This window comes from Dendropsophus ebraccatus, chromosome 9 (genome assembly GCF_027789765.1).
Source record: "Dendropsophus ebraccatus isolate aDenEbr1 chromosome 9, aDenEbr1.pat, whole genome shotgun sequence".
Classification (NCBI taxonomy): Eukaryota; Metazoa; Chordata; class Amphibia; order Anura; family Hylidae; genus Dendropsophus; species Dendropsophus ebraccatus.
Window position 1 is genome coordinate 52,437,209 of NC_091462.1, and position 17,492 is coordinate 52,454,700.

At 45.0% G+C, this 17,492-nt stretch overlaps 1 protein-coding gene and 1 long non-coding RNA gene across 3 annotated transcripts in view; one reads left to right on the top strand and one right to left on the bottom strand.

Moving 5' to 3' along the window:
• The window catches only part of LOC138800969 (uncharacterized), a 101,587-nt gene extending 99,551 nt beyond the window's left edge, over window positions 1–2,036 (top strand). The window contains exon 4 of the long non-coding RNA XR_011364545.1: window positions 1,883–2,036. This is a non-coding gene — a long non-coding RNA (uncharacterized lncRNA). The remainder of the gene's footprint in view (window positions 1–1,882) is intronic.
• Window positions 1–17,492, bottom strand: part of VPS8 (VPS8 subunit of CORVET complex) — a 129,650-nt gene that overhangs the window by 71,455 nt on the left and 40,703 nt on the right. For both annotated transcript variants that reach the window (XM_069983279.1, XM_069983281.1), the window contains exons 22-26: window positions 14,656–14,878; window positions 13,432–13,521; window positions 9,696–9,747; window positions 3,029–3,071; window positions 1,914–1,986 (exon numbers count right to left, since the gene is read on the bottom strand). In XM_069983279.1, the coding sequence (XP_069839380.1) occupies window positions 1,914–1,986; window positions 3,029–3,071; window positions 9,696–9,747; window positions 13,432–13,521; window positions 14,656–14,878 (481 nt within the window). The remainder of the gene's footprint in view (window positions 1–1,913; window positions 1,987–3,028; window positions 3,072–9,695; window positions 9,748–13,431; window positions 13,522–14,655; window positions 14,879–17,492) is intronic.

Genomic DNA, 17,492 nt, shown 5'->3' on the forward strand with positions numbered 1-17,492 from the left:
GCGCACGCTCCTGCTCTGTACGCGCTGAAGAATGAACAAAGTTGAAGCAGAAGGTGGCCGGGCCGTTGCTGAGGTTTTAAAAGATCAAGAGCACAAGACCCCTACACATACACAAAATCTTTCTATGCATGAGGACCAAACAATACTGCTTTAGGCCATGTTCACACAATGTAAGTTTTGTATTAATTATGTCTGTTGTTGCCAATTTGCAACAATGGCCGTAAATAGTAGAAAACTTACGTTGTACTGCAGTCAGAGGGAATCCTGGCTGGAGTGTATACACATAGTACATATATACATACACAAAGTACATATATACATACACACAGTACACATATACATACAAATAGCATACAATCCGGCTGGGATCCCTAGCGGTTGCATGAAAAACTGACATGTCAGTTTTGTGTGGCCGCTATTCACTGAATAACAGCCGCACAAGCCTGACAGATCACACAATGGAGAGTGCAGCTCCAGCATTCCAATTCACTAGAATTGAAGTTTTTCCAGCTAGTACTGCAGTATCGACCAGGAAAAACTTCACTGACCAGCTCAATGTGTGATCCTGGCCTAAGGGTGCGTTCATACATACAGAATCTGCAGCAGATTTGATGCCTTTTTCAGTTATTTTAGATCAAATCTGCTGTGGATCTGCTGCAGAAAATCCACTGCGAGACGGTGTGTGTGAAGCTACCCTTAATAGAGATGTGCACAGTACCTGCTTGGCGTCACATGTGCAGCAGCATAATCTCTTTAGGGCGCATTCACACGTACAGGATCCGCAGCTGATCTGCAGCAGATTTAATGGCGCAGATTTGAAGTCGCATATTCAAAGAAAATCAAATCTGGGTCATCAAACCTACTCTGGATCTGCTGCAGATCCTGTACGTGTGAACGCACCCTTAAAGGGAACCAATCACCACCAGCTAGCCCCTGCAGCTATACATACAGTGTAATAGGCCTGGTAGCACTGTTTGCACATATATAAGTACTCGCTATGACTATTACACAAGTCCTCCTCACGGGGGGGTGACACGTTCCCTTTAATGTTTAGGGGATTTGTGCAGCTGACATATATTTTTGCCAACAGTGCTACCAGCCCTATTACACTGTATGTATAGGTGCAGGGGCTAGCTAGGGGTCATAGGTTCCTTTCAATACACAGAATAAAAAAAAATAGAACACACTATATTATATACACATATATATACAGCCACACACATATATAGACACATGCCACACATGTGTATAACACACAGTGCACACAATAAGCACACATACATAACACAATGTTCACAATACATACACACAAACACACGCACACTTTATACATCACTATACTCATACTTCATGAAGGAGCAGGGTGCAGGGGGGGTGACAAATCAGCCTGATACAGGAGACAGGAAGTTGTCAGGGAGCTGCACAGCATCTGCACACACATCTTTCCTCCCTGCCGTCCCGACATGTGACAGCTGCCGGAGCTGAGGTAATGAAGGGGAGGGGGGAGGTGTCACAGGGCAGCGTGATCCTCATCCAGCAGCAAGCTGGAGCGAGGTTTATGAGGACAGGCTGACCCTGAAGCTGCAGGGGGCCCCTTGGGGATGGGGGCCCTGGGCAATTGCCCTCTTTGCCCCCCCTAACGCCGGCCCTGCCTACTGGTTATACAGTACCACAGTATATAGGCAGCTATAGATGATTATTGCGCATGCAGTGCAAATAGATGGGCTAAAGTGTTTTCTTCCAATTCAGAATGTATATCAGTAAACTACAGAATTTCTTCAATACAACATCCAAATTTATGGCAATAATAACTTGTCTTAAAGGCAAAAGAAAAACAAAGTTGGTATGAAAATCTAACCACTGTAAACTTCTCTCTCATCAGGTACAAAGCATGTAAATAGGAGAGCACTGACCTGGTTCTTCACCTGTGGGACAAGGTCTTCAGGGATGTCTCCCAAAGGATATGCTCTTCCAGCCAAACTAGAACTGTCAAGACAGTTAGGAAGTATGTAAAAACTAAAACAAAAAATTCTAACAAAAAGGGTTAAAGGCTTAAAGCCAAGTAAATAAAAAAATAAAATAAAAGACAAAAATGGAATTTAATTGGTTGTATTCTTAGACAAAAATGATTCTGAAATCTTGGTTACAGTGTATAAGAAAATTTATATTCTACAAAGGTGGATGTACAACACAGAAGACACCACATGAAGATGTTCTGAACGGCTTTATTAAAACGCCATGATGTTAAAAGAGGGTACTCCAGCAAAAATCTTTTTCTTTCAAATCAACTGGTTTCAGAAAGTTACATAGATTTGTATTTTACTTCTATTTAAAAATCTCCAGTCTTCCATTACTTATTAGCTGCTCTATGTTCTGTAGGAAGTGGTGTTTTCTTTTCAGTCTGACACAGTGCTCTCTGCTGCCACCTCTGTCCATGACAGGATCTGTCCAGAGCATCAGCAAATCTCCATAGAAAACCTCTCTTGCTCTGGACAGTTCCTGTTTGTCACATAGGTGGCAGCAGAGAGCACTGTGTCAGACTGAAAAGACCCCCCCTCCAGCAGGGCATACAGCAGCTGATAAGTACTAGAAGACTGGAGATTTTTAAATTGAAGTAAATTACAAATCTATATAATTTTCTGAAACCAGTTTATTTGAAAGAAAAATATTTTCGCCGGACAACCCCTTTAAGGTATTCATTCAGGACAACAGCTGTTTCATGGCACAATGCACATTGTGTAATGAGCGAGTGCCGCATTGTAATGACATCTTTGTGGAGACAAAATAAAATGAAATGTATATATATGTATATATATATATATATATATATATATATATATATATATATATATTACATATATATATATATATATATATATATATATATATATATTATATATATATATTATATATATATATATATATATATATATATATATATATATATTGGTTTCAGAGAATCTCATTTTCATGGCTTATGAGAAACTAAAACACATTCAACTGGAAAATACTGATATAAATAACCTACCTAATATAAACAAGGAGCTTATTTCCCATCACAACTTGTTCATCTAGGGAGAAAAAAAATGATATTGCTTTAGATGAAAGTCCCTGGTATGGGACAAATCTACAAATCATAGGTTTACACAGAAAAAAATATATCCATTATATACATACACATGCACAAATCTCCATGTACCACTGATCAGTCTTAACATTAGAGAAGTCCAGCCAGACCCATTTTTTTTTTTTTTTTAGCAAGAGCTGGGGAGGGAGGGTCAGAAGAAATAACATGCTCTTACCTCCCCTGCTCCAGCGCTGGTGGCTGCATACCACTGCTCCAGTACCCAGACGCTTCCTGGTCTGAGCGGGGACTCGGGTCATGACATGCCAGGTCTGCACAGCCAGTCAGCGGCCGTAGTGGGGTGCTGCCTCAGCCATTGACTGGCTGTGCGGACCTCACACGTCACAACCAGGGTCACTGCTCAGGCAGTATGCAGCCCTCATCGCTGGAGCAAGGGAGGTAAGAGCATGTTATTTCTTTTATTCTCCCTCTCCCCAGAACTTGCTTAAAAAAACGGTCTGGCCGGACTTCTCCTTTAAATATATATTGTTTTGATGTAATACAGTGCGTAAACATACACAGACCACTCTGTAATAACACTACGACCACCCTCCTTAATATTAATACTGTCCAGGTACCTCTAGTGCCAAAAACGAAAAACAGCTGTGACTCCTCAAAGCATGGACGCCACAAGAACTCTGAGATAGCACTAGCACATTAGCAGCAGATGCCTTGGGCTGGGTCCACACTCAGCAGTTTGGTCGATATTATATCCTTACTTTGGTTGGTATTTTTACCAAAGTCAGAAGCGGAACCGATAGAGAAAAAAATTCTAATTGAAAGTATGCACCCTGTTCTTTGTTATTGAACCACTGTTGGTTTTAGTAAAAACTTGTAGACACGGGAACTTGTCCTTAAGCAGAGTATTCAAATAAAGGTAATGGAGAGGAGACAGGCGGCACAGGAGGGTGGTAGGAATATTAGAGTTGGTATGGTACACATGCGGTTACCGGCACTACACCTATATTCCGGGGGAGACCTCAAGAGTGTAAGCTGTGTTCTTTTTGCTGCAAGTATGTAACTAATCCAGTAGAGGTTAATAAAGGAAAACTAAACAAAGAGTTTGCAGTTCTTATGAGTAACCCCTGCCAGGCTGTTTCCCTGTAGATTTCCCTGCTTATCTCTGCTTATACCATACATATCAGTATGTTTCCATCTGGGGGAAATAAAAGATGCAACCCAAGCACAGGCTGTGCATCAAATGTATCCAACCTTTACCTGAAAACTATCTCTCTGATATATGTGCAGGTTCATACCCTCCAGAGGATTCTGCTATGAAATATCAAGAGAAAAATAAAATTTTCCAGGCTGGGGTCTCAGATGATGAGCTCCTCTTCAAGACACAAAAAGCCTGCTTCTAAGCATCACAGGTTAGAACAAGGCTCTTCCTTATCTTTCAGTACAGATCCGGATCTATCACAGAGGAAGATTGGTAGCGCAGAAGCTGACATTACCATTTCTGTAGACAATTTCCTGTTTAAAAAATAATGCTGAAAAACTGATCAAATCAGTAAAAAAATAAACTATGTAGTCTAATAAGGATAGGCTCTATGTCCAAGATTAGGAAAGCTTGCTTTACCCTCCTAAGAAAAAAGCTGACTCTTCATTAACCGACACATATGTGATTTGGCTTTCCTTAAAGGGGTATTCCCCCCAAAAGCAAAAAATGTAATGCCCCCAAACCTAGCTGGTCTTACTCACCAAGTCCCCCTGAGTATTTTGAGCCATCTCCCATCGTTCTAGCTGCTGCCGTTCCTGAGTTACAAGTTTTTCTAAAAGATGGTCTATTATCAAGATAGGAAACTACATTTCCCATCATGCAATGCTTATGTCTGATGATGGTTAAGTAGCAGAACTGAGATGGCGGAGATGGTGTAGCAGAGCTGAGATGGTGGAGATGGTGTAGCAGAGCTGAGATGGCGAAGATGGTGTAGAAGAGGTGAGATTGTTTAGCAGAGCTGAGATGGCGGAGATGGTGTAGCAGAACTGAGATGGTGAGATGGTGTAGCAGAGCTGAGATGGTGAGATGGTGTAGCAGAGCTGAGATGGCGGAGATGGTGTAGCAGAGTTGAGATGGTGTAGCAGAGCTGAGATGGTGGAGATGGTGTAGCAGAGCTGAGATGGTGAGATGGTGTGGCAGAGCTGAGATGGCGGAGATGGTGTAGCAGAGCTGAGATGGTGGAGATGGTGTAGCAGAGCTGAGATGGCGAAGATGGTGTAGAAGAGGTGAGATTGTTTAGCAGAGCTGAGATGGCGGAGATGGTGTAGCAGAACTGAGATGGTGAGATGGTGTAGCAGAGCTGAGATGGTGAGATGGTGTAGCAGAGCTGAGATGGCGGAGATGGTGTAGCAGAGTTGAGATGGTGTAGCAGAGCTGAGATGGTGGAGATGGTGTAGCAGAGCTGAGATGGTGAGATGGTGTGGCAGAGCTGAGATGGCGGAGATGGTGTAGCAGAGCTGAGATGGTGAGATGGTGTAGCAGAGCTGAGATGGTGAGATGGTGTAGCAGAGCTGAAATGAACGCCATGCACGGGTGAGCTGCCGGGGTGTTGGGGGGGAGGGGGGTTTCAGTGGTGGGAATAGTGCCGCTGGTAAGCCGTGGATGATGGGGGGACAGTGAGCCGCGGTGCCGCTGGTAAGCGCTGCGGGTGGGCTGACGCGTTTGAGTCGTGGGGGTGATGGGGCTGCGGTCATTGAGTGATAGAGCCGCGGGTGACAGGGGGACAGTGAGCCACGGGTGACAAGGGGGGGGGGGGCGCCGGGCTGATGCGGGCCAGCGTCGTGGGTGCCCAGCCACGGGTGATGGGGGGACAGTCAGCCGCGGTGCCGCCGGTATGCACTGCGGGCGACTGAGCCACGGCTGACATCAAGTGACGGGGGGGGGCAGGGTGCCTTGATTGAACACAGCCGCGGGTGATGGGGGGAAAGCGACTCGCGGTGCCGCTGGCAAGCACCGCGGGCGGGCTGACAGCAAGTGACGGGGTGGAGGGAGGAAGGGGTGCCGCGATTGAATTGTGGGGCTGACGTGGCCGCCGGTAAGCGCCTCCGGGGTGATGCGGGCCAGCCGTGAGCCGTGGGTGACAGCGGGTGCCGCGAGTAAGTGAGCCGTGGGTGACAGCGGGTGCAGTGATCGGGCACAGCCGCGGGTGGTGGGGGCAAGTGACAGGGGGAGGGGGGGGCAGGGTGCCGTGGGCGAGTGGTGCGGGTGATGGGAGGTGCCGCGATTGAGTGGGTGAGTGGGTGGGGGGGGGGTTGCCGCCGGTAAACGCTGCAGCGTGCGATTGAGCCCAGCCACGGGGGATGGGGGGACAGTCAGCCGTAGGTGACAGCGGGTGCCGCGATTGAGCCCCGCCGCAGGTGACGGGGGGGGGGGGGGTGAGCCGCGGGTGGCGAGATGGTGTAGATGGAGATGGGGGGTGCTGTGGGTGAGCGGTGCGAGTGAGCCGCAGGTGACGGGGGGTGCCACAAGAGTGAGGGGTCACAGTCAGGGGGTGAGCTCTGGGCCTGGGGACACGGTACCGGTGACTGGGGTGGCTGCTGTTAGAGAGGGAGACAGTGACAGCTGCACTGATCACTGTCTCCCTTTCTAACAGCAGCCACCGCCGTCCTCCTTCACTTCAGTTTGGCTTGGTTAGAAGCGCTAACCCGGCCCATTGAAGAGAAGCAGGACACGTGATGCAGTCTCGGAGGGTGCGGGCCAGGAGCAGGGAGTGGTGACGGAGTGGACTGAGAGTTGATGATTCTATGTGTTTGGTGGGGGTGAGGGCATCTAGATAACAGCAAAACTGTGCAGAATCCATAATGACTTTATATTGGAAAGATAGAAAGCTATGAATGGGCAACGTATTAATGAAAAAATAATTTTGTGGGAATACCCCTTTAACCCCTTGAGGACCAAGCCCAAAATGACCCAGTGGACCGCACAAATTTTCATTTTTGTGGTTTTCTTTTTTCTTCTCCCCTTCTAAGACCTCTAGCACTTTCATCACTATCTACAAGGCCATGTGGGGGCTTGTTGTTTGTTACAGGAATAGTTGTACTTTGTAATGGCATCTTTCATTCTACCATAATATGTATAATGGAATCCCAAAGTTAATATTTATGAAGATATAAATTGGTGGAATCGTAAAAAAGAATGCAATATGGTAACTTTTGGGGGGTTCCTGTGTCTACGTAATGCACTATATGGTAAAAGTGACATGATACCAGTATTCTATAGGTCAGTCCGAACATAACCATATGCAGGTTACACAGATTCTCTAATGTTATATATTTTTTAATGAAATACTTTTTTTTTTGCAATTAATTATTAATAAAATGGGCCTATTGTGACGGTTATAACTGTTTTATTTTTTCACCTACGGGGCTGTATAAGGGTGTAATTTTTTTCCGCCATGATCTCTAGTTTTTATTAATACATATTTGTGAAGATCAGACACTTTGATCACTTTTTATTAATATTTTTTCATATATAATGTAACAAAAAAAAAAAAATCCTGGCACTTTTTTCCCTCTTTTCGCGTACGCCGTTCGTGATGACGATTGTTATATTTTAATAGATCGGACAATTACGCATGCTAAGGTATATTATATGTTTCTTTATTTATTTTTTATATGTTTTATTTATATAATGGGAAAGGGGGGTGATTTAAACTTTTATTGGGGGAGGGGCTTTGGGGCTTTTATGAAGACATTTTAACTTTTTTTTTCTTACACATTTTAAGTCCCCTTGGGGGACTTTTACATACAATTGTTAGATTATGCACACTGATCATTGCTATGCCATTGATCAGTGTAATAGGCGCTCTGCTGATTAAGCCTGCCTGTGGCAGACTTAACCAGCAGAGCGCCAATCGGACCGCACGGAGGAAGGCGAGAGACCTCCGGCGGTCCGTTAAAATGATTGGGACCTCCACAGTCACATTGACGCAAAGTCCTCTGGCAGGTGGGACAGAAATAAGACGTCCTACCCAGACCTCCCTGAAATCAGGAGCACATCAGCAGTGGGGCATGCGGCAGCTTGCTTCAGGACGTGGGAAGGACATGGGGGCCATGGATCTGTATGTCTGCGGCACCGGCTGTGAAGGTCCACAAAGGGATTAGTGGAGTCCTGGGTCGTGGTGAGTCGCAACGGACGGCCTTACTTTCAGGGGGATGCCCTAGTTTAGAGTAGGGGGTGCCTTATTTGGGGGGAGGATGCCTTACTTTAGGCCAGTTGTTAGGATAGTTGGGGTGTCTTATTTTAGGAGGGTGTTTTTATTTATCTTGTATGTGCTGGCAGGGGTCTGACTGCTAGGACCCCACAGATCACAAGGATAGGGGTTCTGTTGAGCACACATGTTGCTGTTCTATTCACACTCTTTGGGACTATGGTCACTACAACAACCATCTTCCACATGAAATTTTCTGCAATTATTCAAGCAGATCTGCTTAGTGAAAGGACACTGAACCCAGAGAAGCAGAGCTTAAGACAAAATGATTTTATCTAACTACAACTGTTCCTCGGTTGGATTTTATGTCAACCAGGGAAAATCAGAAGCTTGCGGGAGTCGGATTAACCAGAAGCAACTAAAGCATTGTCCATCAACGAAAATACATGTTTCTTTATAGTAAGATAGATCATCACTAACTGATCGGCGGGGTGCCGACACCTGGAACCTGTGCCGATTAGCTGTTTGGTGCTGGAATACACAGTGAATAGAATTCGTCTTTGTTCAATAAGCAGTGATGGAGACCTGTAACTGCAGCTCAGCTCCTGTTTAAGTTAATAGGAGCTGTGCTGCAGTTTGCAGTTACACATCGCCACCACTACACAACGAAAGGTAACAAACTCTGTTCACTACGTATTTGCATCAATGATCAGCGTTGGTGCCGGATACATCATGGTTACATTTTGCCTGGAAAACCCCTTTACACTGTAAACTGCTGATCACTTATATAATAGTTTAGTATATTTAATATACCAAATACTTATTGTCTTTTGGCAACAAACAGATTACATTCACATGGTACTTTTTTTGCGGACTGTATATTATGTCTGCAATTTTTAGCCTGTGATCCACAAAAATGCACCCGTAATGTGACCACATTGTCCGTATTTTTTTGCAGACTCGCAAATGTAGGAAGTTCCGTAATCACAGCCCGCACTAGGGCAAGTCCGTATGGTTTATGGACAAATCATGGATATGTAAAATTATGGACGGGTGAATAGGATCATAGAAATCTATGGGACCGTAGTTTATCCCTAATTGTGGATGCGCAATTACGGACAGAAAATATGGAAGTGTGAAAAAGGGCTTATAGACGGATCCCTAGTGAGGAGTCTGGGGGAATCACTGGTGTGTTTTTTACCATCTTGATGAAAAGAATAGTGCTACATGCAGTACTATGCTTTTTGTCAAAACTGCAGAGACTACAGATGGAGGCTTCAGACAGAACCTCTGATGGAAGTGTGAACAAAGCCTCAGGCAAATTCTTATTATATGTCTATGCATAGACAGACACACACTTGGGCTGGAAAACACAGCATTCACATTCAACATCCCATTTGCATGCAATGCCCACAACATACCTGTCAAAGACTTCCCAGAGCTGACAGGTGCAGAAATGGATTTAAATAATTTCTAAATGAAAAAGACCATTAAAAATTAAAAGTAAAATAAAAGCAGAAGAAAATAAAAATTATAAGGGAGCTGTACAAGACGTCAAATAGGCACTTCATCTAGCATTTCAGGACCATTTCTATACCAACACTTTAATTTACATAAAAACCTGCCGGTCTCCTCTATCTCCTGGTCCTGTGATGTCCCAGCCCTGCTCAGAAATGTCCGCTCAGCCAGTCAGTGACTGAGGTGGGAAACCTTCTGATAACACAGGAAACAGAGATTCAGGAAGGAGAATTGAGACAGTGACAGTGAGCGGTGGTGCTGCGGATGCAGGGGGCACCTGGACAGGTAAGTATAACTTCATCATTATGTTTCCACCACTCACTGTTTTGTTTTTTGTTTTTTTTTACCTTTGCCTGGAGTACTCTTTAAAGGCTTCTGTCTGATCTCTCACCTCCCATTAAGCTCAGTTGTAAATACCAGTGTAAATACTGCTGTATTTCCACACTTCCGCAGTGTAATCTCCCTTCCTTTCACCTTGTCAGTGCAGCATTTATGTGCTCAGTGTAACCCCTTCTATGCGGTGCTGCTTTTCTTTTATTTCTGCTTACATAGCACCTTGCAGAGCCAGTGCATCATTACTCCTTCTCCTCACACAGTACTATAGTGTGCAAGTCATCAACTCAGCACAGTGTACAGTGCACTTTCTCCAGTACTGAGTCATGGCATAGCAGAGAGGTATAGGTGCTCTGCAGTAATGAAAAGGAGGCCATGTGTGTGAACTACTGGAAAACAGCCCAGCTCTTGCCCACCCATAGAAATAAGAAATAGCTATGCACCATGGAGGGAACTTTCAAGTGTCACTGTTGTTATAACTTTCAAAATCTAAATCAACAGTACATGTGATATAAAGCAAGTTTGCAATTTACATTCTTTTTTTTTTTGTGAACATAGAAAACACAGCGCTTCCTGTTTTCTCATTTTTTTCCCCCTCAAAAACAGGAAACAGTCAGAAAACAGGAAGTCCACTGTTTCCCAAATCATCTAAGCGATCATAGAGATAACAGATCACATCTACTGTTGATTTAGATATCGAAAGTTATGACAGTGACACTTTAAAGGGGCTTAATAACAGCAGTAAGACCACTAAAGTCACCTTGTCAACACTCCAAAGGGTTAATCTAACAAAACCTTAAAGGCTTTTAAAAAAAATCTTTTAAAATGACAAATAAAGCAAAAATCGAGAGAAGGAAGTGCAATAAAATATAACCTTTATTGTTTCCAATTTAAAATAAATATGACACACAGTGTTATGTACAGTAGTGATATATACAAGTATTATGGTCTCCAATCTGTCTGCAAATATCGGTGCCTGCTAGTCAACAGTTCAAAAAAACACAGTAGGTATCCACTTATCCAGATACATCAAAGGTCAACCACTAACATCAGACACAAGCAGTAATGTCGTCTCGCAGGTTGGGGGAGACCTAAGCACCGGATTAGACCAACTACCATCTAATACCCACTGTTAGGCTAGTGTCACCAAATGAAAGAATGGGAAATCAGGGAAATCAGGTACGTCAAACACTGGTCAAGAACTACCAACAAAGTACCAATTACCACGCCCAACGCGTTTCAAAGACCAATGTCCGTCTTATCATCAGGGGCCAAGCGGTCACAAGTACATGGTACGTATTCAAAACAATTTAGACATGTGTGAATAACAACAAAAACACATGATAACGGGATGGTGCTTCCAGCGGGGACCAACAGTGGCTGTTATACTCACTATCCCAGGGAACAGCATAGACCAGCAGGTAAAAGTGCCTAGTGTATAGCAGTGGCTGGTACCGGACACTGTAAAGGAGGATGAGGAGAGTAGTATAAGTGCCTATATGAATATTGTTGGAACATACTTACTCCACCCGCTAGGTCAATTGGCTAATAGGTGAGTGTAGAGAGCCGTGTCAGTGCCTACCTACAAATAGAGCATTCTTTGCATTAGCTAGCTAGACATCATATTACACAAGCAAGATACCCACAATGGGAAGATACTTACTATATGGTCCTCCCCTTTGGGAATCGCATCCCGGCATCCCGCAGTGGCAGAATGTCGGGAGCGTTAGTCGGGGCCGCGGACTCGGGCACGTGTGATGTCATCACGGCCTCAAGAGCGCACTAGACGCTGTCCACTCCCCCCACGCGTCTAGTGCGCTCTTGAGGCCGTGATGACGTCACACGTGCCCGAGTCGGCGTCCCTGCTATATAGCGGGCCGCGACTAACGCTCCCGACATTCTGCCACTGCGGGATGCCGGGGTGCTAATCCGGTGCTTAGGTCTCCAACCTGCGAGACGACATTACTGCCTGTGTCTGATGTTAGTGGTTGACCTTTGATGTATCTGGATAAGTGGATACCTACTGTGGTTTGAACCGTTGACTAGCAGGCACCGATATTTGCAGACGGATTGGAGACCATAATACTTGTATATATCACTACTGTACATAACACTGTGTGTCATATTTATTTTAAATTGGAAACAATAAAGGTTATATTTTATTACACTTCCTTCTCCCGATATTTGCTTGATCTTGATAGTGAAGGACAGATGCAACTTGGTGGTTCGATGTACCCTATTGACATTGATTGTTTGGAAAATGACAAATAACACTTCAAATCAATTTATCAGTGCTTACATAGAGTTCTTTTGATGTACATAGGGCTTAACAAGCCCTCGTACACTACATCCCTGGATAGAACACCATAGCTATATAGCTAGACTGTCTGTTTAGCACATGTGGTATGCTGTGCCCGTACTATGCTGTGACAAAGTAGATTTTACAGAGAAACCATCTTTGCTGTCCTAAAGACTTAGATCGCTCTGAACCTCTGAGAGACAGCTCAGCGAGGGAGTTCAAATGACTGTTTACAACATGGTAGTAATTGGTGACAGAGTCCGATCTCCGATACAGAGCAGCTGAAACCCACACTGGTTCATTAATTCCTCTGGCAGCTGGGCCCACAGAGATAAAAGGCAGATGAGGGAAAGAACTAAACTATTATAGACTTTTACTTTTTCACATAGTATCAGCTTTAACAGGAATAACATTTTTGGTTTCTAACCTTATTCTGATATCTATATATTTTCTGTGGGGCATGTAGGATTAATGTATACAGTCATATAGGATCATTATCTTTTGTTTCTAAAGCCCCTATCACACAGGACGATGGAGAGGATAAAAGGAGCGCTGTCAGCGCTCACTTGCTAGTCGTTCCCCGCTAGCTGCCGGCGCTATTACACGTCTTGGCAGCAAGCAAGTGAGTGCAGGGGTGGGAGGTGCGGTGAGGCTGCCCTGGTGATCACTAGATCATCCGCGCAGCCCATAGAAGATAGCTGCGGTCTGTTGCTGCCGCTCCTATTCCACAGAGCAGCAGCATATCGCTGCTATCTAGGTCGTTTGTCTTTCAACATGTTGAAACAGACAACGATCAGCTGACATCATTCTAGACGGCCGATAATCGGCCAGTAATCATTACGGCCAACATGAAAGTTTTAAAGAAAATCCAAGGATTTATTAACATCACGATTTACCAAAACACTGCTTGTATATGTTGTCATCCTGAATAATAACGGTTTATAGGAAATGTTGTATAAATAAATGAAGGTTCTAGATTTTTTTTTTAACAACATTACTTTTCATACCTCCATAGGACTAATAAAATCATTTGTCCCACTGTTGTACACATAGATCATGGCATCATAGAGTCTGTGCTCCCAACACATCTGAACAATCTGAAAAAAATACAACAAGGTTTTAGGTATTAAAAAAAAAAAGATTTTATAACACTTCAGCTGCAAGAAAAAGTAAGTGAACGACATCAATTCACATTGATTACTTGTAAATTGTTATTTGCATTTGTAATGAAAACTTTACCACCCCATTGTAAAGTATGGTTCATCTGTTAAATGTACACACTGTCAGCTGTTTCCAAAGAGAAAAACAACAAGATGTCTGAGGAGGACTGCAAAAAAGGTGCAGCAAAATCTGATGTCAGCAAGCACCAAGGTTTCCGCTTGCACAGTAAGATACGTACTAAAATCTAAAGGTAGACTAAGTACTAAAGAAGCGTAGGGGGCATTCACACATTCCATAGTTACTGCTTATGCACAGAAGATGTGCGGAACTCCCAGCATCATCATTCATTATGATGCCGGGAGCTCCGAAACAGATTACATCTGTGCTGACACAGTTCTGCATTCTAAATCTGGTCCATAGCACGTCTTCCCTGCATAAACATTTAACTGCCCCCTTAAAATGAAGGGGTTGAATAATTCTGAGACTGCAGAAGTCATTAAAAGTAGGATTTTGTGCTTAAAAGATAGTTCAGCAAAAAATTAAAACGTGATGTGTTACTGTTCTGGACAGTTCCAGTCATGCACAGAGGTGGCAGCAGAGAGCACTGTATCAGACTGCAGGACACCACTTCCTGCAGGACATACAACAGCTGATAAGTACTGGAAGACTTGAGATTTTTTGAAAGAAGTAACATACAATTTTGGCACTTTCTGGCAACAGCTGATTTGAAAGATTTTTTTTTTTTTTTGCCGGAGACCCCAAAAGTTTCGTCATGCCAGTGAACATCCATAATACACAGAGAAAAATTAAGTGTACTCTTGACTCTATCCCTAACCTGCTGACAGACCCTTACAGAGGGAATCAGGCAAAGGCACATATTGCCTGTAGCATGGCGCTGTGGAGAGCCGTTTTTATGAAATATGTATTTATAGCAATATGGTAATTAGATCATTTGATGCATCGGGGGTTGGTACCCTACTCTGCAACACCAAAACAGCCACCTGTTCGGTCCTCTAACAATTGTAGTGAATAGCATAAGTGACAAGAGAGAATCAAAGTCAACAGGGTACCTGCTGAATGTCCAGGCTTGTGATGTCCATATGGATTATACAAGCCTCTACATTCTCCATTAGGCCTCGATCCTGGAAGTGAAGTAGAAGGTCCTTCATTACTTGGGTAGTAAGACCGGCAAGCTGATCCCGCAGAAGATAGGGCTCCAAACACTCCAAGAAGACTCCTTTGGCTACACAGTTCTCACTCAGTTTGTCATACATCTGACTGAAGAGGATATCACTATAAAGAAATCACAAAGCAGAGAGTTAAAATTTGTGGCTATAAAAGCAACAAAAGAGATTATATTCTGTAGAGGCCGCCTTGTGTAGTGCAATGTAACTACAGTATCAATGTGGTAAATTTGTTCAACAGGGTTCCCTTACCTCACAGGGAACAATTTTAGAATGTAACAGACAGCGAGTGCAGACCTGCTATACTGGTCAATCGGTTTGGCCACACAAGGGGGGCAAAGTCTAAGTGCGCTATAGGTCTTCATTAGAGATAAGTGAACTTTGAGCATGCCCGAGTCCATCCGAACCCGAACTTTCGGCCATTAGGGCATTACTGGCAGTACAGGTGTATGGGGCCCGGCCTATGGGGGGGGGGGCCCGGGCCTCCCACACACTTCACTTTGTGAGAAGCCTGGTATACAGACAGTGCAGGGAGAGGGGAGAGCTACTGCAGATGCAAGGGGCCCCTTCTACTTAACTAATATCATGAGGCCCTCCCCCCCCTGCACTGTGGACCGGGCTGCAGAATCCCCCCCCTACACAATGGACCGGCCCCCTCCTCAGCAGCTCCCAGGCTCGTGCGGAGCTGGTGACTTCCAGCCTGTGTGCTTTCCCAGGTGACAGGAGGATGCAGCGGGCCCCCTCTCCTCTCTCCTCCCTCCCTCCTTCCATCTCACAAACTTCTCTGGACCGGGCTGCAGAATCTCCCCCCTACACAATGGACCGGCCCCCTCCTCAGCAGCGGGTCACTGCAGCCCGCTTGGCCCGCCCCTGACGTGCGCTAATCCAATCAACGTGGAGCAGCGTGGGGCCGCTACGGTGCACGTAACCCGCGTTCCACGGCCATCCGCAACGGCCACACGCTGCTCCACGTTGATTGGATTAGCGGAGCACGTCAGGGGCGGGCCGAGCGGGCTGCAGTGACCGGAGCGGGCAGAGGCTGTGATCCGGTGACAGGTGGCGGACAGAGCGGGCTGCAGTGACCGGGGCAGGCAGAAGCGGACCGGAAAGAGAAACGGGCCGCAGCGGTGATTTTTTTTTTTTTATGCAGCCCGGGCAGCCCACAGACTGGTAATCTGGCCAGCCCAGCGGGCATTTGCCCGGCTTGCCAGATTACCAGTCCGGGCCTGCGAGTACCCGTGGATAGAACGGCGCCGTACACGGGAACCGGGCCGCAGTTCTAAAAACGTACCACGGCATCGGCTTCACCGTGTTCTATCCGTGGGTCATATTAAAGAGGATGTGTGTGTGTGTTGATTTCTGTGGACATGGAGTCTGGAGGGGTGATGCTGAATGGCTATCTGTATATTGTATGCAGGCTGTATGGTATGTGTATACTATACCCCAGGCTGTATGGTATCTGTATATTATATCCAGGCTGTATGGTATGTGTATACTATATCCCAGGCTGTATGGTATCTGTATATTATATCCAGGCTGTATGGTATGTGTATACTATATCCCAGGCTGTATGGTATCTGTATATTATATCCAGGCTGTATGGTATGTGTATACTATATCCAGGCTGTATGGTATGTGTATACTATATCCCAGGTTGTATGGTATCTGTATATTATATCTAGGCTGTATGGTACGTGTATACTATATCCAGGCTGTATTGATCTGTATACTATATATATATATGTATATATATTCAGCAGCGGCTGACCAGGCATGCTGGGGGTTGTAGTTGCAAAGCAGCGGCTGACCAGGCATGCTGGGGGTTGCAGTTGCAATGCAGCGGCTGACCAGGCATGCTGGGGGTTGTAGTTGCACAGCAGCGGCTGACCAGGCATGCTGGGAGTTGTAGTTGCACAGCAGCAGCAGACAGCACATCTAATTTCAATTTGTAAGTTAAGTGTGCTGTTTGTCTGCCTGTGCATCCCCGCCCCAGCTAGCTAGGAGTGATGTGCCCTGTGCCAGCCACACAGGTCGCACCCACCAAAGGCTAGCCCTGAGTCAAAGATATGTTCCATATTTTTTGTTAGTGGGGGGGGGGGCCCAGACAATTTGGCTGTATGGGGCCCCGAAGATCCTGATGGCGGCCCTGCTGGCCGGGATGAGCTTCTCTGACACCAGCCGTTCTGTGACATAACCATGTGTGAACCCGGTCTAAGGTATATACACATGAAATAAGTCTAAAGACAAAAAGGAGCATAAAGAGCGGTGAGGCATGATTTAGAGTATCTGTATGTGCTAGCCTTCACAGAACGGGCACCACTCCAATCTGCATGCGAATACTTGGCCTTCTCAATAATCACAGGCCACGTCAATGGTGCTCATGGTAAGAGCAATACTGTCAACCACTTAAACACAGTCTCATCCAGCTGCTCTAATTTTATCTGCTTTACCATCTGCCACTTCAACCAGCCCCTGATTCATTTGATTCTGGAAAATATTATGACCTTCCAGATTCTGATATCATGGATGGCAGATGAGTCAGTGTTGTAACCTGACATAATTGAAGAGCCACTTTTAAGACACCAATCAATGTAAATGAATGTGTCAGGCTTACATACTTCCCCATGCTAACATGACATTTACTGGGTCTGAATACCGTTTTGTCATTATATGGTGTTATTTCCTAATACATAATCAATGAGGTGTTCCACTTGAACTACTTT